Source organism: Narcine bancroftii, chromosome 1 (genome assembly GCF_036971445.1).
Source record: "Narcine bancroftii isolate sNarBan1 chromosome 1, sNarBan1.hap1, whole genome shotgun sequence".
Taxonomy (NCBI): domain Eukaryota; kingdom Metazoa; phylum Chordata; class Chondrichthyes; order Torpediniformes; family Narcinidae; genus Narcine; species Narcine bancroftii.
Window position 1 is genome coordinate 158,312,301 of NC_091469.1, and position 23,697 is coordinate 158,335,997.

The following is a 23,697-nucleotide window of genomic DNA, read 5'->3' on the forward strand; positions in this document are numbered from 1 at the left end:
AGGGGTAAGAGTCTACTCACGTCCAGTCTATCTATTCCCTTCATAATTTTAAAAACCTCTATCAAGTCCCCTTTCAGTCGTCTACGTTCCAATGAATAAAGTCCCAGTCTCCTTAATCTCTCCCTGTAATCCAGATGCTGTAAGCCAGGCAACATCCTTGTAAACCTTCTCGTCACCCTCTCCACCTTATCTATATCCTTCCTATAATTTGGAGACCAGAACTGAGCAGAGTACTCCAAACCAGGCCTCACCAATGCCTTAAACAGCCGCAGCATCACTTCCCAGCTCCTATACTCTACGCTATGATTTATGAAGGACAGCATACCATATGCCTTCTTAACCACCCAGTCTACATGGGAATCCACCTTCAGTGAACTCTGTACCATAAACCCCCAGGTCCCTCTGTTCCTCTGCGAACCTCAGTGCCCTCCCCTTATCTGTATATGTCCTATTCTGGTTATTTTTTCTGAAATGCAGCACTGGCTTTAGAGGTGGTGCAGAGGAGGTTCACCAGGTTGATTCCAGAGATGAAGGAGTTGGCCTGTAAGGAAAGATTGAGTTGTCTGGGACTGTACTCACTGGAATTCAGAAGAATGAGAGGGAATTTTATAGAAACGTATAAAATTATGAAAGGTACAGATAAGATCGAGGTAGGTAAGATGTTTTCATTGGTGGGGGAGACCAGAACTAGGAGACATAGACTCAAGGTTCATGGTAGAAGATTTAGGGTGGAGATGAGGAGGAACTTCTTTCCCCAAAGGGTGGTGAATCCATGGAATTTGCTACCCATTAAAGTAGTGGAGACAACTTCAGTAAATATATTTAAGACAGGGTTGGATGGATTTTTACGTAGTTGGGGAATTAAGGGATATGGGGAAAAGGCAGGCAGGTGGAAATGAGCCTATCGTCAGATCAGCCGTGATCACATTGAGTAGCGGAGCAGGCTCGACGGGCCGAACGGCCGACTCCTGCTCCTATTCTTCAAGTTCTTATGTTCATAGCTGGGTCCATCACAGGCTCCGACCTCCCATCCACGGCAATCATCTCCGTGGGGCGCCGCCTCGGGAAGGCAGCCGGCATCAGAAAGGACCCCCATCGCCCTGGTCACAACCTCTTTTTATGGCTGCCTTCAGGCAGAAGGTATAGAAGCCTGAAGGCCAGCCCCCTCGAGGCTCAGGAACAATTTCTTTCCGGCAGTTCTCAGTGCTCTTGAACCACTGCTTGTTAATCTAATCTGGGTCTACTCCGGCACCACCAAAGAACCGTCTGCACTGTTGCAAAATGCCTTTTCTTTGCACGAGGATAACTGAATATTTATCATCACTCTATGTTGTGTTTCTCGTGTCTTTAATTCAATCAAGCAGTTGTATTTAGTATCTGTTCAGCTGTAGCAAGTTAGAATTTTGTAGACTATGCACATTGGAACATGTATATGACAATTACTGCTCCCTTTATCAAAGAGGAATGCTATGGGCCTGAGCGGGTATGGAAGAGGATCAGGAAGGGAACATGGGGAAATGGTTGGAGCAGACAATCTCGACCAATCTTTGGCTCTGAGCCCCTTGGGACCCTGCTCAAAGTTTATGGGGGTGGTGGGGGGGAGAGCACGATAGGCTGCAGACAGGAATAAAAACACCAAAATGCTGGAGGAACTCACCTGGCCTATTCACCGTCTATAGGAGGCCAAAGCCCCTTTTACACAGCCACTTCGAGGCGGGAACATCGCGCTGTGCCTTCTGCGTGAAAGGTGCGAGCACGGAATGGGGTGAGCGGGGGTCATTGTGGTCCACAGCAGAGGGAATTCACAGTGCCGAATCGGCGTCTATGTGTAAAAGAGAAAGGGCGAGCCCACAGCCCGGGACCAGGACTGGAATGGGTGCGTATGTTATACACTAGAAGCCAATCCTATGGCGTTACAAGTCCTGCCTCTTTTGCACCCGGGAATGCCGGCTTGCTGTGTAAAACGACACACTGGCCTAGCTTTATGCTGGCATTAAACCAGCAAAGCCGGCTTAATGACAGGTCTGTGGCAGGTATTGCGGGACCTTACGCAAAGGTATATTGCCGACCTTTTGGGCCTGAACCCTTCCTTCAAGGAGAAATCAAAGTTTATGGGCCCCCTCCCCGTGAAGCAGTAAAGTTTAGTTGGATCCTTCCTTATGGCTCTGCCACTGACTGCATGAAAAATATAGAATATATTTTAGGATTTCAGTCTGTGGTCCCACTAAATGTGCCGTGGCCCCCATTGAGAATGGCCGAGTTAGAACTGTATACAAGCACTTTAAGAATCCAGCTTCCTTTTATTTTCATTAAAAATATAACACCACAAGGTAGACAATGGATCACCGGCCGGAGCTCTGAGCAGAAGAAGAGTCGCCGAGTGTCCGTGGATTCGCCTCCAGCCCTCCCGCAGCCTCTGTTCGATCAGTCGGAAAGCCGACCTCCAGATCCAAACCCTCCGGCCCGATCAGGAAGGCTTCAGCACCCGAGCCCTTCTTGCCCTCGGCAACCTCTTATCCTGGCTCCCATTCACCGGTCTCCATCATCCCCCGACCATAGGCCGCCCACAGCCTGCGAGGGTCCCTCCCTGGCCGTCTCTTCTTCTTATGCTTCTTGAACAGGTTGGGGGGGGGGGTGGGGTGGTGATGGTGTTCTCCCTGTTTCTGGTCCCCTGCGCCTGTCCGCTGCTCCCCCCTGGAGTCTGCAGCCCCACCAAGCACAGGCGCTGCCTTCTAGGGCACAGACTTCCGCGGTGGCAGGATTCTACTTACAAATGCCTTTGGCCCCTTTACCAGGCAGTTTAAAGCCTGTATGGAGCCGCTGGAAATAGGAGCTTGTGGTTTGTACCTTCAGAGCAGTGCTGCATCTCCCCTCTCCTGGCTGCAGTTACCGCAGCTCCAGCCAATGTGCAGCCTCGCTGGCTATGGGAGGGTTAAACAGTGACGCAATCTTGGCTCGAGTCTGAAGGTTGAAGGATGTTGTTCAAAGTGTTTACAATTAGAAAAAGGATTTGAAAGTAAAAGATTCGGTGGAAAAACAATTTCCTCCTAAACAATCAACAGCCAGGATTTCCAGGAAAGGTGAAACCCAAGAGACTCCGAATGCTGGGATGTGGAGCAACGCGCGCTCTGCCAGAGGAGCCCAGCAGATCGAGCAGCGTCCATGGGAGAACAGGAATGGTTGACGTTCCAGGCCGGAACCCTTCATCAAGACCGAGAATGCAGAGGGGAGTGTCTGCCTAATGAGGACAGGGTTGGAGGGTCTGGAAGTAGCGGGCACCTATCCAACCCTGACCAACCAATCCTCACTATTCTTCTCATCACTGCTCTGATTCTTGATTGAGGGTTCAAATTTATTGTCTCATGTAGCAAGATTCAGTGATCAGAAGTTGTTTTGTGAGCAGACCAATTGTACATCTCATGCCTAGTACAAATGAGACAGTAGAGACGTTCATGGGTTAGGGAGCGATATTTCAGATTTCTTATTTATTCTGGGAGTCTATTCATGATATATACAACCCTGAGGTTCTTTTTCCTGTGGATCAGGCAGAATTACCACTCATTGGTAATGCAAAAAAACCTGTGCACAACATACGAATGTAAATAACTGACTGTACAATGCAGGGATGAAATAAACAAAAGAGTGCACAAGTCAGAGTCCTTAAACCAATTCCTGATTGAGTTTGTCGTTGAGGAGTCTGGCAGTGGAGGGGTAACGGCTGTTCCTGAACCTGCTGGTGCGAGTTTCGTGGCCCCGATTCCTCTTTGCTGATGGCAGCAGCGAGAACAGAGCCGGGTGGCGTGGGTCTTTGTTGATTGGTGTTGCTCTTTGACGGCAGCGTTCCCTGTAGATGTTCTCGATGGTGGGGAGGGTTTTGTCTGTGATGTCCTGGGCCGCACCCACTAACCTTTGCAGAGCTTTACACTCAGGGGCGTTGCTGTCCTCATACCAGACTGTGATGCAGCCGGTCAGCACCCTTTCCACCATACCTCTGTAGGGAAATTTGCCAGGGTTTCCGGTGTCACACCAAACCTCCGCAAACTCCTGAGGAAATAGAGGCGTTGGAGTGCTTTCTTTTCACGAGGCCATTGGTGTGTGGGGGCCAGGAAAGATCCTCCGAGATAGTGACTCCCAGGAACTTGCTCACCCTCTCCACCTCTAATCCCCCAATGATCAATAAATAAATATTTCCAGTTGTGGTTAATGCAAGAAAAGGGTGACATTTCAGTAGCACTGGAACTTTTTGGTGATCACAGAGCAGTTTATGGTTAAGGTTACGGTAATATAGAGAGATTTAGGAGCCTGATCCCTGTTGGGGGGATAAAAGCCAACTTGTTCTTGAACCAGGTGGTGCTGGTCTTCAGGCTCCTGTACCTTCTGTCCGAAGGGAGCAGTGGGAAGAGGTTAAGACCAGGTTGGTGAGGGTCATTTATGATGTCGGCTGTCTTCTTGCGGCAGCGCCTCACATGGATGTCTGCAGTGGAAGGGAGGTCAGAGCCTGTGATGGACCTGGCTGTGTTTTTACTTCATTTTCCAAACCAGACTATGATGCACCCAGTTGGTGCCTCACTCTCTTCCCCCAGTTCTCAGCAGTCTCCCCTCCCCCCTCCACTATTCTCAGTGGCAGCCCGATTTTGAGGAGCTCCGGCACCTAAAAGTTTGCCACTGCACCACTGGCATCGGTTACCTAACTGCAGGAAAGATATCGGTGGGATTGGAGGAGTGCAGAGAGGATTTACAAGGATGTTGCCAGGACTTGAGGAACTGAATTACAGGGAAACATTAAACAGAAGAGGATTTTATTCCCCGGAGCGTATGAGAATGAGGGGAGATTTGATAGGGGTGTACAAAACTATGAGGGGTAGAGTTAGAGAAAACAAGCAGGCTTTTCCACTGAGGTTGGGTGAGACAGGAATGAGAGGACATGGATTAAGGGGGAAAGTAAGATGTTGGGGGAACATTTGGGCAGTGATTTTCAAACTTTTTCTTTTCACTCACTGACCACCTTAAGTAATCCCCTATGCCTTTGGTGCTCTGTGATTAGCAAGGGATTACTTAAGGTGGATGTGAGTGGAAAGAAAAAGTTTGAAAACCACTATTTTAATCATCCCTAGTTGACTCGTTATGTGCACCGTTTCAGAACTCCAAAGGAAATGGGCCAATGACAATTTTTCTAAAGCAAAAGAGTAGTGATTCTCAACCTTACTTTCCCACCCACATTCCACTGTAAGCAGTCCCTTACTAATCACAGAGCACTGATGGCAGAGGGATTCCTTAAGGTGGAATGTGAGTGGAGAGAAAAAGGTTGAGAACCACTGCATTAGAGGGATCTTCACACAGAGCGTGGTGGGAGTGTGGAACGAGCCGCTAGCTGAGGTGGTGAATGCGGGCTCGATTTAACATTTAAGAAGAATTTGGACAGGTACATGGATGGGAAGGGTATGGTGGGGAGGGGGAGGTGATGGACTGGATGCAGGTCAATGGGAGAATAACAGTTTGGCGCAGAGTAGATGGGCCGATGGGCCTGTTTCTTTGCTGTAGTGGTTCACGGTTCTCTGGATTCTCCCTCCTTGACTCGGCCAAATAACTGAGAGTCTCAGTTATTTCTCCATGCCTCCCACTGCCTCACACTCTCGCACCCACCAGCTGTGTCGAGGTCTGCCTGCCTTGGAAACCGTGCCTTTACAGTGCTACACACTCCACCACCGCGTGTCAGCAGCTGCAGGAATTTGGGGTCCTCCCACTGCAAGCCAAGGGGATTGTAGTGTAGTGCATCGGTTTGGGCGCAAACCATGTGTGCATTGGGTGCTCTCGTTTGCAGTAATCTTGGCAGGTTTTTTTGGTAGGGGGGCTGGGGAGACAGAGATTGGTTTTTGTGCAGTTAGATTTTGGTGCAATGAGGGGCGAAAGAAATGGTGCCATCTAATTTCTGCTCCTTGGCAGTCTCGGGCTGGTTGATGGAACTTGTGTGGGAGTTGTGCATGCATGTTTGGCCAGAGATGAGAGGGTTACTAGATGACTCATGCCTGCAAGGAACGCAGCAGCTTCCGGAATGGGTGGAAAAAAAGGGAAGTGGACGTTCTCTATAGAAAACTGTCGGAAGCTGGAGAAACCTCACAGCATTTTCTAGCCAGAGGAGGATTCTTAATTGACTTACTATTGGAAAGATGGCGACTGATCTGTGCACAGTAAGCTCCCACAGACGAGACTAGCATAGAACTTGGTACTGGCCCTTCGGCCCACAATGTTGTGCCAACCCATGGAAACCTACCTCATGATCATTCTCTTACACCCATCAATCTCCATTTTTTTCCAATATCCATGTGCCTACCTAAGTTTTTAAAATGTTCCTACTGTATCAGGCTCCACCCCCCACTCTTGGCAATGTATTCTTCGAACACACCACTCTCTATGTAAAAATGAAACTGACCTCTCTGAAGTCTCCCCCAAACTTGCCTCCACTCACTTTGTACATATGTTCCTTGGTATTGACCAGTACCTCCCAGGAGAAAAGGTGCTGGTGTTCCACCCTGTCTCAAAATCCAATACACCTTTATTAAGTCACGTCTCCAAATAGAAAAAAGACTCAAGCTCTGTTCCATTTGCTTCATAAGACACTTTCTCCAATCCAGGCAACATCTTGGTAAATCTCCTCTGCACCCTCTTCCAAAACTTCTATGTCAGTGGGGTTCTCTACCTTTATCTTTCCACTCACATCCCACTTTAAGTAATCCCTATGCCATCGGTGCTCTGTGATTAGTCAGGGATTTGCTTAAAGTGGGATGTGGGTGGAAAGATAAAGGTTGAAAACCATTGTTTTAATCGTCCCTCATTGACTCGTTATGTGCACGGTTTCAGAACTCCAAAGGAAATGGGCCAATGACAATTTTTCTCACGCAGAATATTTCAGTAACAATTGGGTCTAGAGCAGTGACTCTCAACCTTCCCTTCCCACCTACATCCCACCTGAAGCAATCCCTTACTAATCACAGAGCACCGATGGCATAGGGATTACTTAAGGTGTGGAAAGAAAAAGGTTGAGAACCCCTGTTCTATGTCCTTCCTGTGACGAGGTGACCAGAACTGAATACAAAACTCTAAATGTAGTCGAACCAGAGATTTATAGGGCTGCAACATTACCTCAAGGCTTTTGAACTCAATCCCCTGACTACTGATGGGCAACGACTTCTTAACCACCCTATCAACTTCCATGCAAACTTCAGGGATCTATGGACTTGGACCCCAAGATCCCTCTGTTCCTCATCACCGTTAAGAATCCTGCTAATAACTTGTACTTTGCTTTCAAGTTCAACCTTCCAAAGCACATCACTGCACACTTATCCAGACTGAACTCCTTCCATGACTTCTGCATCCTGTCCGTATCTGTTGTAATCGCCGACGACCTTCTAGACAAGGTCTGGGCAACCTTTTAATTTTTAATTTAGACATACAGCATGGTAACCGGCCATTTCAGCCCACAAGTCCATGCCGCCCAATTAACTTACACCTCTGGTATGGACTCGTGGGCCAAAATGGCCGGTTACCATGCTGTATGTCTAAATAAAAAATTTAAAGCTTGGCCGCCCCTCTTCTAGACTATACGCAAACCTTTGTATCATCTGCTAACTTACTGCCCCGCTAATTATCCTCCGTATTCAAGATATATGAATCACAATGAGCACAGGTCACCCCTCTGCATGGGATAGACAGAGTAAATGGAACTAGGGTTTTTCCACTGAGGGTGGGTGAGATTCAAACCAGAGGACATGGGTTAAGGCTGAAAGGGGAAAAGTTTAGGGGGAACATAGAACACTACAGCACCGTATAGCCCCTTCGACCCTCGATTTTGGGCCGACCCAGATATTCCTTAAAAAGGTACTACCCCATAATCCTCTATTTTTCTATGTGCCTGTCTAAGAGTCTTTTAAGTGCCCCTAATGTTCCAGCCTCCACCACCATCCCCGGCAAGGCCATTCCAGGCACCCACAACTCTCTGTGTGAACCCCTGATGTCTCCCCTGAACTTCCCTCCCTTCACATTTTGTACGCATCTCACATAACTTCCTCACATGGAGAGCGGTGGGAGTGTGGAATGAGCTGCCGGCTGAGGTGGTGAATGCGGGCTCAATTTTCACAAGAAATTGGACTGGTACATGGATGGGAGGGGTATGAAGGGCTCTGGACTGGGTGCAGGTCAGGGAGACTCAGCAGAATAATCATTTGGTACGTACTAGAAGGGCCGAAGGGCCTGTGCTCTGCAATGTTCTACACGTTCCATCCTCTACCACCCTCTGCCTTCTGTGGACAATCCAATTCCGATTCCAAGCAACCAGGTTTCCACGGATCCTATGCCTCATGACTTTCACCTTCCTTGGTGGCACAGCGAGCAGAGCCGTGGTCTCCCAGCTTCAACCACCTGGGTTTGTTCCTGATCTCGTGCGCTGTCCGTGTGGAGTTTGTGCGGTCAATCCTGCGACCGCGTGGGTTTACTCCAGTTCCCCTCCCAGGTTGTTGGGTTAATTACTGCCCGTGTGCGAGGGAAGAGAGAGTGGGGTGAATAAAAGGGTGGAATTAAATGTGGGCTCTGTGTAGATGGGTGAATGATGTTTAGCAGGGAGTCGGTGAGATGAAAGGACTGTTTCTGCACCACCCTCTCTCTCTCTCTAGTGTCCAAATTCCTGGATGGTGGGGAAAACACCCCATTCCTGATTACAGGAGACTTTGGTAAATCCCGGGGAGGGTCAAGGTCAAGTTAATAGTCACATATGCCAAGAGAAGGTTTTGGAGGAGACCCGAGGACATCTCATACATTGCACAAGTAGGGCACAGTCCAAAAGTGCAGAGTTACAGAGGGAGATCAGTTGGTACAGAGAAACACAACATAATTTTACTATTTTAAGACTCATTCAAGTCTGATGACAGCAGGAAGGAAGCTGACATTGAATCTGGTGATGTGTGATCTCACCCTTGTGAATATATATAGTGCTACGAGCCCAGAGGACCCCAAAACCCATCAGCAATAGATATTCACCGAGACAATGGTTACTCAAGCAAAAGTTGCTTTTAATTATCTTTAAACACGAAAATAGAATCAAGCTTTAACTTATCACTATTAACTGAACTAACCTAACTTAACCCCCTTCTAATTCTAAGTGCTCGTGTATGTAATGTGTGTGTGTAAGTTCAGAAAAGTTCTTTGGTTCACAGTCCAATCTCACTTCTCACTCCTCCAAGTTCACTGGTTGTGGGCAATTCTTAGACTGTGCACGGAATTTAACGTTTATGAAGTTCACCAGGCTTTGGTCCTTGAAAGGTAAAGGGTTACCACTCAGGAAACTTCTTGTCAGTTTTCAGAGAGAAATTTGTTGTTGCAGAACATCCACGACTGATGTACTTCCATCAGCCACTCCTGTGTCTTGATCATGAAACTTGCCCCCTCAGGGTTCTCCAGATGATAACCCCTTTCTTTCAGGTCATCACAGAGTTCTTTTTTGTTTCGCTTATTCCAAGTGAAACATTAGACAGCCAGTCCTCTCCTCTTGCATGAACCACAACGGCTTTGACCAGGCCATTTTTCAAATGGACTTTCCATAAGCTTGCTAGCTTGTCCTGTTCCAGTCCCAACTACTTCTGCTGGCTGTAACACTGTACAAGTGATCTCTGTCTCGCTCTCTCTGAGAGAAAGCCTGTTTGACTCTCTCTGCTTGCAAAACCACATGACCCTCTTACAACAGCAAGCTCTCCTTCCAGACAATATGAGGCCTCAAAAAGCTCTTTCAGCTGTTGCCTTTTGTGCTTACATTAGTGAAATATCTTGAGCACTCTTCAAAGCTCTTGCAAAAGCTTGAGGCCCTGATATGTCTCGCATGGTGCATAAGATCTGTTTTAAAGTGATTTTGTATGTAACCTATTCTAACAAACCTTTCCCAATTTATCTCCCAAAAACATATCTTTCTTTTTCTTTGGCTTGGCTTCGTGGATGAAGATATATGGAGGGGTAATGTCCACGTCAGCTGCAGGCTCGTTTGTGGCTGACAAGTCCGATGCGGGACAGGCAGACACGGTTGCAAGGGAAAATTGGTGGGTTGGGTTTTTCCTCCTTTGCCTTTTGTCAGTGAGGTGGGCTCTGCGGTCTTCTTCAAAGGAGGTTGCTGCCCGCCAAACTGTGAGGCGCCAAGATGCGTGGTTTGAGGCGATATCAGCCCACTGGCGGTTGACGTCCTGTTTTGCTGAAACTGCCATAATGTTTGTCCTGGAAGTCAGCCTGAAGAAAACTGAGGTCCTCCATCAGCCAGCTCCCCACCATGACTACCAGCCCCCCTACATCTCCATCGGGCACACAAAACTCAAAATGGTCAACCAGTTTACCTATCTCGGCTGCACCATTTCATCGGATGCAAGGATCGACAACGAGATAGACAACAGACTCGCCAAGGCAAATAGCGCCTTTGGAAGACTACACAAAAGAGTCTGGAAAAACAACCAACTGAAAAACTTCACAAAGATTAGCTATACAGAGCCGTTGTCATACCCACACTCCTGTTCGGCTCCGAATCATGGGTCCTCTACCGGCATCACCTACGGCTCCTAGAACGCTTCCACCAGCATTGTCTCCGCTCCATCCTCAACATTCATTGGAGCAACTTCATCCCTAACATCAAAATATACTCTATATACTCTGTCACAACAGGTTCAAGCCACAGTATGGTTTATCAGCCCTGAACATGTTTGAGCGTCTCTGGAGCCCACCAGTCCCAAAAATGCCCACCAGTCCCAGAAATGCCCTATGGAAACACTGTGCTCCTTCCCCAGGAGTGTGAGGGCACGGAGGTAACGCCCCCTGACCTGTGGATAGCCACCTCGGACAGACCCAGGAGGAAAACCGACCAGGGAATTCTCCGAGCGAACCTATCCTCCCCCACTCTCCAAAAATCAGGAGCGCGGACCTCAAACATGAGCAAAACCCGAAGAGCAGTCCCTTCCCCACCCACTGCACCCACCAGATCCCCTTCTCCTGCTCTGAACTCTCCTCGACAGTGGGGCATAGCTGGGGTCACTAGAATGTGTGTGACGTGACCTTTCCTTTGTCCTCCTGCTCGTTGTGGTGCATAGTCAGGAATGGCGCAGAGGATTAAACCACTCCTGGAGGAACTCAGTGGGTCAAGCAGCGTCATTGGGAGTGTTTTCAGCCAAAACCTTTTGTTTGGACATCCTTCAACATTTCTTGTTGTTGGGGACCTCCGTGAAGGATTGGAAATTATCCAACATCCCCGCTGCCTTCCTCCAGCAGATTGTGTCTTCGGTAGGGCCAAGAGATGGGAGCAGGAGTCGGCCATCTGGCCCATCAGTGAACTGGTCGTGGTCTCAGCTCCACCTGTTCCCTATCACCCTTCATTCCCCTACTCTTGAAAAGAAACTATCGGTGCCTTGAATGATAACGGGTTTATTGCCGTGCACATTGTTCAATGCACATATGTACCGTAATTCTTAATTGCAGAACGAGTACAGTAAAAACCCTGGTATCCGGCATCTCGGTGCCGGATAAGCGCGTTTTCCGCTTGCCTGTGACTCACTCTTACAATGCTTCACTAAAGCACCTGCATTAAGAATAAACAGCTTAAAAGACAAAAGTATTTTACCGTACTTACACTGAACAAACTTCACTTGCATGAATATATAAACCTTAAAGCATTTTACCTCATTTTTCAATCACATTCTTTGAAAACATTTAACCTTCGCTCCATCTGCAGGTTCCTCCCCCCTCCACGGAGCTGCCTAAAAATCGAACAACAACATTCTAGATCATTAACCCTCCCTCCCCCAAGTTTAACTTGCTAATATATTAATAAAGACTCTGACTAAGTAGGAAAAAGGAGACACTTTAAGAGAGTCATCCCCATGGTGAGTGGCATCAACCAGCTCTTCATCCTGGGTGACGCCGTTTTATTCAAATACAACTTTATTCAAACAGCTGCTATGAGCAATGCCCGACCAAGGCCTTCCGCTGGCTGAATATTGGCTCCCATCTTCACGGAAGGTTCATGTGTTACTTCAGAGAACATTTACTTTTACAATTTTAAACTTTTATTTAAATTTTTATTTATTTTAATTTTTAACATTTCTTTTCCTTGATTTTTGTTTGCCGGTTACTTGAATTCCGGATAACAGAGGTTTTACCGTACTTTGAATTTAAATAAAAGGCAGCCAACTGGAGTTATGGTTAGCAGAGCACTATTACAGCGCCAGTGACATGGGTTCGAATCCCTCGCTGGCTTTAAGGAGTGTGTACGTCCTCCCTGTGTCTTCGTGGGATTCCTCCGGGTGCTCCAGTTTCCTCCCACATCCCAGAAACATATGGGGTTAGTAGGTTAATTGGGGTATTTGGGCGGCACAGGCTCGTGGACCATAAGTGCCTGTTACCGGGCTGCAAAAATAAAATGTATACAGTACAACTCCGATTATCCATAATGGTCGGGACCGGGCCCATTTCAGATAAATGGTTTTTTTTGGAGAACCGGTTGCTTTTTTAAAAACAGCCCAGTAGCAACAGCAAATCACTTGTAACAGTCTTTAAACAACAGACAGACAAGGGAAGGCTTTTTAAGCGTTAAAATAATGTTTAATTCTCACCAAAAAAGAAAACGCTGGCTACCGCCAATCACCGACGCCTCCCCACCGAGGCCCTGGTTGTGCCGGGAGCCTGAGGTCTGCTGCTGCCCGAGGTTCCCAGTCAGTTCCACTGTAAAAATATTCCGGATAAATGAGAATTTCTGATTTGTTTTGGATATCTTTCATCTCCGCTCTAAAGAGAAAAGCCTCAAACCTCGCCTCATGAGACACATTCTCCAATCCAGGCGACATCCTGGTAAATCTTCTCTACTCCCTCTCTGAAGGACAGCTATCAGGCTCTTGAACCTCCCCTTGATTGGTGTAACAAGGGGAAATTCAAGATCCCGATAACTGTTGGACAGAAATTGTTCTTGAGCCCAGAGATGCTAGACATCGGGCTTACTACCCAAAGAATGAGGCAGCCTTCACAGCTTCCACAGGCAGAGAATTCCACAGATTCTCTGCTCCCTGAGAGAAGTAGGCCCTCCTTGTTCCTCCTCAAGTTTTGGAGTCCTGGATCATGGTTTCCATTAACCGTCTGCCTCTCTCAATAGGTTCGACATCGGATGTCCGGTCAAGTGATGGTCCTCAAGATGAACAAGTTGCCGAGCAACCGCGCCAACATGCTCCGCGAGGTGCAGCTGATGAACCGTCTCTCTCACCCGAATATCCTGAGGTAAGGCTCATGCTGCCTTTTCTCCCCTCTTTCCTGCCTCATCTTCCCTTCTGAATCCTCCTCTCCCCCACCCTCCCCATGATCCACAGACTAGGGCGACCAACGACAAGTTAGGCGTCACTCATGAATAGCAAGGGGTGGGCTACAGTCTGGAACACCCCCCCTCCCCCCCCTCCCAGAATTGGGAGCTCAGGCGCCAGTGCAGGAAGAATGCTTTCATGCCAACTGGGGATAGTGTCTTGGTTACGGAGGGGGTGTCATGCACCCTGCTCTCTCTGCACTTCTGGTTGGTGGAGACCTCATTGGCTACGTGCCCAATTTCTTCCTATCCCTTCTTGGTTAACCTTCTTCTGTTTCTGATATGCCTTGGAGCTGTACAGCACAGAAATAGGTCTGACAGGCCACAGTGCTGTTCCAAGCTGCAGTGGAAGAAGTCGTTTTGCAAGCAGACTAGTTGGACATCTCATTCATAGTACAGCAAGATGCAGTTCAGAAGGGCAGAGTTACAGGGAGAGAGCAGTTGAATTATGGGTAAAGGATGAACATGTGATCCTTGAAACTTGATTATTCCCTGGAGCGTTGGAGAATGAGGTGAGTTTTGATAGAGGTGTACAAAATTATGAGGGGTATAGACAGAGGTGGGCTTTTTCCACTGAGGTTGGCTGAAATGCAAACTAGAGGACATGGGCTGAGAGTGAAAGGTGAAATTGGTAAAGGGAATACGAGGAGGCTTGATTATGACATTTACAAAAAATTTGGATAAATATGTTGGTGGGATATAGGCTGGGTGCATATCGATAGAACTAGCCAGAATAACAGTTCAGCCCAGACTAGAAGGGCTGAAGGTCCTGTTTCTGTGCTGTAGTGTTCTATGCTTCAATGATGTAGAGCAAAAACAATATAATACTAATATTGTAAGGGTCATGAGGAAGGAGCAAAGTGGAAGTGTACAGGCTGGAGATTGATCTTCTCACTGAGTGGGGCCACACCAACAACTTTGTGCTCAATGTTAGCAAAACCAAGTGTATGATTGTGTACTTCAGGAGGAAGTCAGGAGAATGTGAACCAGTCCTCATCCAGGGCTCAGCAGTGGAGAGGATCAAGAACTTCAAATTCCTGGGTGTCAACATCTCCGAGGATCTGTCCTGGAGCCTCCACGTTGATGTAATCACACAGAAGCCTCGCCAGCGGCAACACTTTGTCAAGTGTCTGAGGAGATTCTGTAATGTCACCTAAGACTCTCGTAAACTTCTGCAGGTGGACCATGGAGAGCATTCTGGCTGGTTGTATCACTGTCTAGTACAGAGGTCTCAACGCTTAGGACAAGAGCAAAAACGGCAGAGGGTTGTTAACTTGGCCTGCAACATCACAGGCACCAGTCTTCACTCCATCGAGGACATCAACATGAGGCGGTGACTTAGGAAAGGAGCCTCTATCTTCAAGGACCACCCCCGCCCCCCCCCACCCAGGCCATGGTCTCTTCACTCTGCTACCAATGGGAAAAAGGTCCAGGAGCCTGAAGACGAACACTCAGTGGCACAAGGACAGCTTCTTCCCCTCTGCCATCTGATTCCTGAATGATCAGTGAACCAGAGACACGGCCTCACTTTTCGTGCACGATTATGATTTATCTTTGTAAGGTGGTTTCTATGAATGTTTGCACTGAATTTTGTGACTTATTCATGACAATAAATTGTGATTCTGACATTCAGGAGTTTGATAACGGCGGGAAGAAACTCTCCGTGAATGTGGTGGTACAATAGGCCCATGTGTGGAGAATTCTGCTCCTCCCTCTCTTCTGCCCAGACTGAATGTTGGTCACAACCCCATCCATCCTTTCATGTTCCATGTTTTTTTTTAAACTTTATTTATTCGTTCAAAAAACAAACAATATACAACAATTAAACATGAACATGAACATTTTTTTTAATATATATAGAAAAAGAGAAAAGAACCCCCCCCCCCCCCCTTTCAGCCAACTCTCTTAAGGAGAGCCATAGAAAAAGAAAAAAGAAAGAATATTAAAAAAAGTTAAATATACATCTTAAAATCTAATCAATATAAATTGAAATGTAAATATTCTGAGTATAACAGCCACTTATTAATTAAAAAAATTATAATTATCATGCAAAACATACGTAATTTTTTCCATTATTAAACAATATTTCATCTCATTATGCCATCTATTAATATCAATCATATTTATATCTTTCCACGTACTAGCAATACATTTTTTCACTACGGATAAAGCTAAATATACAAAAGCAAGCTGAAACTTATCTAATCCCAAACCTTTAAGAGGTTGCAAACTATCCAATAATCGTGTTCCATGTTGAATTAATTGTTTATTGCTACTTGTAAAGTTCTGTGTACTATTCAGGCAAGTCAACCCATACTGAAGAACAGAAGGAGCGCAGAACACCTGGCAATAATTCAAGATTCCTCTATTGTCATGTAATATTACAGAACATGTAATATTACACAAAATTGCATTCTGCCTGCCGTAATGCAAGGAGTTGGCATTAGTGTCGCCTAACGCCCCCCCCCTACAGTACGAGAGAACGAGAAGCAAAGGAGAGTCACTTCAGAGTCGCTGAGTGTCCGTGGATTCACCTCAAGCCCTCTGCAGCTGCACAGACTCCTGTTCGATCCATCGACAACCCGAGCTCCTGATCCAGACCCCCCCCGACCCAATCAGGAAGCCTTCAGTGCCTGAGGCCTTTTAGGAGCCCTTCTTGCCTTCAGTTCCCTCTCGAATCCAGGTTCCAAAATCTTGTTCCCGGAAGCCACTCTCCAGCATACCATGCGGGTCCCCCAACCACAAGTCGCCCGTAGCCTGTATGGGTCCCTCAGCCGCTGAGCTGCCTGCTGGTCCGCTGCCGTGGTCACCTTCCCTTTAGGGCCATCTCCTCTGTTTTTCCTTCTCAATGGCAGTGGTGGTGAGGGGGCAGGAGTATTGGTTCTCCCCATTTCTGGTGCCTCGCGCTGGCCCACTGCTCCCCCGGAGCCTGCAATCCCTCGTGGCTGAGCACAGCCGCCGCCATCTTGGGCACAGACTTCCGTGGTTGTAGGATTTTACTCACAAGTACGAACGGCTCCTTTAAACCCTGTTTGGAGCCCCCTGCATTAGGACTGGGGGCAATTGAACCCTTTGGGGCAGCGCTGAGTCCTCACTCCCTGCTCTCCTCGGTCCACACCAGCGGCAGTTCTGCTGTTACAGCAGTTCTGACAGCACCGCCATTTTTTTTATGGGTTCACGGCATGGTCCCCTCCACATTGAAGGAATCAAAGGCAGATTGGTTTAGGGTTCAGCTCCCTGTGGCCTGCCCCTCGAATTCCCCACTTCCCTTCCCACTCTGCCTTCTCGGTCTGTCACCACCTGTGAGACCACGATCACAAGCTTGAGAAACAACACCCTCACCTTCCGTCTTGCAACCGCCGGACTCCACAACGTCACACAAACATGCCGGAGAAACTCAGCAGGTCACGCAATAAAGGATCACCGACGTTTCGGGCCTAGGCCCTTCGTCAAGGTGTGGGTGAAAGCAGGCAGGCATCTGAATAAGAAGGTGAGGAGAGGAGAGGAGGGAGGAAGGAAGGGGCAGGGGGAGGGCCACTGGCCAACAGATAAGAGATCACAGGGGGATACGGATGGGAGGGTAAAAGAGAAAACAAGCTGAGAAGTGATAGGAGGAGGGGGTAGTTCTTTGATATGGAGAGGGAAGGGATTGGGGTGGTGAACTGTAGGAAGGGAGACATAGGGATAGGGAAAGGGTTAATGGAAATTGGAGAAGCCAGTGTTAATGGTTGGAGAGTGCCCAGTCCAAATATAGAACCGTAGAAGATTACAGCACACAAACAGGCCCTTTGGCCCTTCTAGTCTGTGCCAAACTATTTTTCTGCCCAGATCCCTCTGACTTGCACCCAGTCCATAACCCTCCATACCTTTCCCATCCATGTACCTATTTAAATTTGTATTTAATGTTAAAATTGAGCCTGCATTCACCACCTCAGCTGGCAGCTTATTCCACATTGCGTGAAGACGATCCCCTTAAACCTTTCCCCTTTCACCCCTAACCCATGCCTTCTGGTTTGCATCTCGCCTACCTTCAGGGGTGGTGTTCCTCCAGTTTGCGGTTTGGCAGTGCATGAGGCCGCGGACAGACCTGTCGGTGTGGGAACGGAGTGTTGGCCACCGCAAGGTCCTTGCTGCAGCACCTGCCTGTTATTCAGCTGCCTGCCTTGTTCTGCTCATAACTGTCGAAGGGCTCAGGCCTGAGGCGCTGGTTGGGGGCAATGCCTTAACAGCACCAGCGATCAGATCAAGGGTTCTCCCCGTGTCTGCATGGGATTTCCTCTTGGGCTCCGGTTTCCTCCCACTGTTCGAAACCTACCGGGGCTTAGGTCAATTGGGTGTAAATTGGGCAGTACAGGCTCATGGGCCTAAATGGCCTGTTACCGTGCTCTATGTCTAAAAATTTACTTTCTGTGAATGTTGTGTGGCCCTAGTTTCTCCAGTACGTTTGTGCATTGCACTCGACCCGAGCATCTGCAGACTTTCCTCTTTAACTCTACAACTTCACAGAACCTGATTTCTTGGACTGGGTCGGTCCCCATCTAAATGTTTTAATTAAAAAAAAATTTAGACTAACAGCATGGTAACAGGCCATTTCGGCCCACGGCCTGTGCCACCCAATTACACCCGATTGGCCTACAACCCCTGAAACGTTTTGAACGGTGGGTGGGAACCGGAGACCCCGGGGAAAACCCACGCAGACACAGGTAGAAAGTACAAACTCCTTACAGACAAACTGGGACTCGAACCTCTGCGCTAACTGTGCCGCCCTCAAATGAATGATCTTATAGAAATGTGAAAAATCATGATAGGGGCGAGATAACGGTAGAGACAGGAAAGATGCTTCTAATACGAGGTGAGACTAGACCCAGGGGACGTGGCCTCAAGATTCGGGGGTGCATATTTAGGACAGAGATGAGGAGGAACTGCTTCTCCCAGAGAGTAGCGAATCTGCAGAATTCTCTGTCCAAGGAAGCAGTAGAAGCTGCCTCATTGAATATATTTAAGACGGAGTTCGATAGATTTTTGGAGAGCAGGGGAATTAAGGGATGTGGGGAACAGTCGGGTAGATAGAGCTGAGGCTACGGCCAGACTAGCTATGATCTTATCGAATGGTGGAGCAGACTCGACGGGTAACAAGACCAACTCCTGCTCCTATTTCTTGTGCTCTTATCTTGAAGTGGACCTACTGGGCACATCCCCCTGCTCTGCATTCTGCGACTCCCACATTTCTTGGTGGTTGTTCTTGCTTTCCAATTGGGCAGAACTCCACCCCAACGGCTCACCCCAGCATTCTCCAATCAGAGACATGGGCCTGCCCCTCCTGATGGTCTCCTGCCCAGTACTGTCGAAGGATCTTCGACCTCAGATGTCGACTGCCTTCCACTCCCGTCGGACGTAGGCTGGCCAGCTGAGTATTTCAGGCATTTTCTGTTTTTGTTGTCCTTCAGACCAGCCACTTTGTAAATTGGACTGTGCTCTGGTCACCAGCTATGGCAGCTGAGAATGCTTTCTAGATAGAGTGCACTGAGGCCTGGGAGATGCATTCATTTGATAGGTTCCTCATCTGTTACAGATCTGCCAAGAGTTTTGTAAGTTGGAAGGTCAGAAGTGTAACTTGGAGCAATCGCAGGGCATAAAGAGAATAAAACAACAAACCAAAAGTACAAACCAGTCACTGCAGATGGAATTTACCTCAGATAACCATGAGCTGCTGCATTTTAGGAAGTTGAACCAAGGCAGGGCTCTCACTGCGAATGGTAGAGTCCTAGAGTGAATCAGAGCTTATTGTCATGAACATGTGCCACAAAATTTGTTGTTTTGCAGAAGCATTACAGGTGCAAATATTGCTATGAAATTACAGTTAAACACTAAATAATTAAGTGGAAAAGATGAGAAAGTGAGGCGGTGTCTGAGGTACATTGTCCGTTCAGAACTCCGATGGCGGAGGGCAAGAAGCTGTTTCTGTACTGCAGGGTGTCCGTCTTCAGGCTCGTGCACCTCCTTCCTGACGGTAGTAGCGTGGAGAGGGCACGGCCTGGGTAGTGGCGGTCCCCTGATGGTAGAGGCTTGCTTTCTTGGGTCACCAGCTCTTGTGGATGATCTCGCTGGAGTGATGACTAATGTTCACCACTCCCTGTCGCCTTTTCCTGCCCTGTGCATTGGCACCTCCGTACCGGACAGTGATGCAACTGGTCAGACTGCTCTCCACGCAATTGGCACCCGTCTTTGTTGACAGACCGAATCTCCTCACGACGTACAGCAGCTGGTGAGCCTTCTTCATGATTACATCGACATCAAGGCCTCCAGAGATGTTGGCACCCAGGAATTTGAAGTTCTTTATCCTCTCCACTGCTGACCCCTGGATGAGGACTAGTTTGTGTTCTCCTCACTGCATCCTCCTGAAGTCCATAGTCACCTCCTTGGCTTTGACAACATTGAGTCCAAGTTTGCTGTAATGAAACCACTCAACCAGCTGATCTATCTCCCTCCTCGAAGATTCTTCATTGGTGTGATTCTGCCGACAACCATTGTGTCCTGGCATTCGGATTGTGCCTTGTTGTAGAACAGAGTTACTGAGGGGTACAGATACATACCTCCCTGAAAGTGGCGATGCAAGAGGACAGGGAGGCGAGGATGGTTTGCCTTCATCAATCAAGATACGGAGTAGGGCAGTGGGGACACCACGTGGAACTGTGCAAGACCTTGATGGGACCACACCATGTGCATATGATGTCGACCAGTTACAGGAATAAAGTCATCAAGCCAGAAATGGTGCAGAAAGAGATTCAATGAGGATGCTGTTGGAACTAGATGGCGTGAGTCAGGAGAGCCTGGATAAGCTGGCACCTTTCTCCCTGGAGTGTAGGAGTCTAAGGGGTGACCACATAGAGGTTTATAATATCATGAGGAACGTGGATAAAGTGAATGGTCACCATTGTCTCCCTGGGGTCGGGGAGTCTATACATTGAAGGTGAGAGGGGAAAGATTAGAAATCGAGAGAACCCCTTCCCATGGAGGGTGGTGGAACGAGCTGCTGGTGGAGGTGGGGATCATTCTAACAATCAAACTATATTTTTTTTCTTGCTTCTCTCTATCTTTTTCTCTCATTCTGTATGGGGGACCGGGCAATACTAATAATAAGGTGACTTAATAGAGGTTGACAAGGTTCTGGGAGGCACAGACGATGTAGGCAGCCAGCACCTTTTTCCCAGAGTGGGAGTGGCAAACACCAAAGGATACATGTAGAAAGTGAAGGGAGGGACGTTCAGGGAAAGCATCAGGGGTATGTAGTTTTACACAGAGAGTTGTGGGCGCCTGGAATGCCTTTCCGGGGTGGTGGTGGAGGCTGAAATATTGAGGACATTTGAGAGACTCTTTGACAGGCACATGGATGGAAGAAAATTAGGGGCTTACAGGGTAAGGAGGGTTTAGTTATATTTTTTGGTAGGAACAAAATTGAGGACTGAAGGGCCTGTACAGTCCAGAAGTGATTTGTGGCTTCTTGCCTTCCCTGTAACGGCACTGATTTACCACAGCTTACAAACAAATAGAGAATACACTCACATTGTTTCTTCCAGCACAGCATGAAATCAACTTGCTTTTATTGTTCACTGGACACAACATTCAACTCCCCAAACCCCATCCAGGTAAACCCCTCTGATCTTCACTGCCACACGGGTGACCCTGACACTCTCACTCCCCTCCTCCAGCATCTGAGATCCATCACCCATATACTGACACTTAACACAACCACACATGTGCGCTATTACCCCCCATGTGTTGGATCGCTTACATCATCAGCAGTGGTCGGTACCACCCCCAACAAAGGTAAGTATGTGATCATGACATCCTTAGAGCAGAAAAAAGTTAAACTATATCATGTATGTTATATTTTCAATGTATTACTACGGGACAATAAAAGGATCTTTGAACCTTGACCTTTACTTTGAACGGGTAGGAAAGGTTTAGAGCAGAGCTTCCACTCACATACCACCTTAACTAATCTCTTACTAATCACAGAGCAACGATGGCATAGGCTGCCGTGGACCCTCTCTGCTTAGAAAGCGATGTCATGGGTCCTCTCTGGTTAGTAAGGGATGCTGTGGGCCCACTCTGGTTAGTAAGGGATGTTGTGGGCCCTCTCTGGTTAGTAAGGGATGCCATGGTTCTGTCTGGTTAGTAAGAGATGCCGTGGGTTCTCTCTGGTTAGCAAGGGATGACGTAGGTTCTGTCTGGTTAGTAAGGGATGCCGTGGGGTTTATCTGGTTAGTTAGGGATGCCGTAGGTTCTGTGTGGTTAGTAAGGGATGCCAAGGGTCCTCACTGGTTAGTAAGGGATGCTGTGGGTTCTCTCTGGTTAGTAAGAGATGCCGTGGGTTCTCTCTGGTTAGCAAGGGATGCCGTAGGTTCTGTCTGGTTAGTAAGGGATGCCGTGGGCCCTCTCTGGTTATTAAGGGATGTCGTGGGTTCTGTGTGGTTAGTAAGGGATGCCAAGGGTCCTCACTAGTTAGTAAGGGATGCCGTGGGGTTTATCTGGTTAGTAAGGGATGCCGTGGGTTCTCTCTGGTTAGCAAGGGATGCCATAGGTTCTGTCTGGATAGTAAAGGATGCCGTGGGTTCTGTCTGGTTAGTAAGGGATGCCGTGGGCCCTCTCTGGTTAGTAAGGGATGCAGTGGGACCTCTCTAGTTAGTAAGTGATGCCATGGGTCCTCTCTGATTAGTAAGGAATGCCATAAGTGTTCTGAGGTTAGCAACGGATTACTTAAGGTGGTATGTGAGTGGGGAGAAAAAGGTTTGAGAACCACTAGTTTAAAGGGATGTGGGTCAAACTCAGGCAAACGGGATTTGTTTGGGTCGACATCTACGTCAGAAAGGACAAGTTGGGCTGAAGGACTTGTTTCTGTGTTGTCTGAATCTCTGCAAGTGTCCTACCTGACCACTGTGTCCAGTAACTTCTGGTTTCAGGTCCCCACAATCTGTCGGGTTTTGTTTTCAGTAACCCATCTCCAGAGAGACTTATTTTCTTTCCCATCCCCAACCCCCGGCCCTTCCACTGGAGACTGGGCCTCCCAACCTTGCCCTCCACATTGAGCTGCAAGTCTGCTGTGGGAAGGGAAGGCCAGCCAATAGGTGTTCAGCCCGGAGAACGTGTGACGTCTGGTCTCACGTAGGCGCCCCTACTTTGACTGCTGGGCACGATCCGCGGGAGTGCTTGGATTTTCAGATGGATGGGGAGATCCCACGAGTCGGAATGTCGGGGAGATGATGGTGCTTTCCCTGTGGTTTTCCACCTGCTGATTGGCCTGTGAATTTTCTCTGCAGGTTCTTGGGAGTGTGTGTTCATGAGGGCCAGTTGCACGCTCTGACTGAGGTAAGTGGTGCGTCCGTGCCACAGATTGAATGGACCGAGGCCATTCGGCCCATCTATTTAGAACTGGTGGAGCCCATTATGGCGCTCCCTACATAGATGGAGGCCACAGCCCCTCTCATTTACTGTTTGCTTCTTATGGATGTGGCATGACCTGCTGAGTTTCTCCAGATCTTTGCACATTGTACTTGACCCCTGCCTCTGCAGATTTCCCCGTCTAACCCCAGCCGGGTGCAATCCCAGCTCACTTCTGAACTGGAGACACTCAAGAGACTACAGAAGCTGAAATCTGGAGCACCGCACACTCTGCCGTAGGTGCTCAGTTGGTCGGGCCTTGTCAGCGGGAGACGGGGAAAGGTCGACATTTCGAGCCAGATGGGTTCCAGCCTGAAGCGTCGGCCAATCGTTTTCTCCCATGGATGGTGCTCGACCAGCTGAGACCCTCCAGCAGAGTGTGTGTAAACGTCCTGATGCATCTTTTGTGTATCCTCACAAGTTCAATCACAATGTTCGAAGTGTCCCCTCACCAGCATTTCGTCTCCATTTAACAGCTTGTCCTCACTCGGGGGTTGTCAATAATTCTTCTGTATTACTGGTGGCATCTCTATGCTGGCCAACACTTCTCAGAATCTTAGCGATCTTAGATTCCACCCAAATCTCTTTTACACAAAAGCCTGGTACCATCTGTGGTACCATAGTCTCCTATAACTTCATCAATCAACTGTGAAATTATGCCATAGGACAATGTAGAGAGAGCTTCACTCTGTATTTAACCTGTGTGGTGGGTGTGTGTAACAGGATACTGTGGAGGGAACTTCACCCTGTGTCTGACCCCAGGAGTTTGTGATGGGACGGTGTGGAGGGAGCTTCACTCTGTGTCTGACCCCAGGAAAGTGTGATGGGACAGTGTGGAGGGAGCTTCACTCTGTGTCTGACCCTGGGGGTGTGTGATGGGATGGTATGGAGGG

At 48.1% G+C, this 23,697-nt stretch overlaps 1 protein-coding gene across 3 annotated transcripts in view; it reads left to right on the forward strand.

Moving 5' to 3' along the window:
• The window catches only part of LOC138765378 (dual specificity testis-specific protein kinase 1-like), a 147,711-nt gene that overhangs the window by 41,716 nt on the left and 82,298 nt on the right, over positions 1 to 23,697 (forward strand). For 2 of the 3 annotated variants that reach the window (XM_069942422.1, XM_069942436.1), the window contains 2 exons: positions 13,163 to 13,284; positions 22,684 to 22,732. In XM_069942422.1, coding sequence (XP_069798523.1) covers positions 13,163 to 13,284; positions 22,684 to 22,732 — 171 coding nt within the window. Of the gene's footprint in view, positions 1 to 6,116; positions 6,189 to 13,162; positions 13,285 to 22,683; positions 22,733 to 23,697 lie in introns of those variants that run through there. The other variant, XM_069942429.1, reaches the window with a different exon arrangement.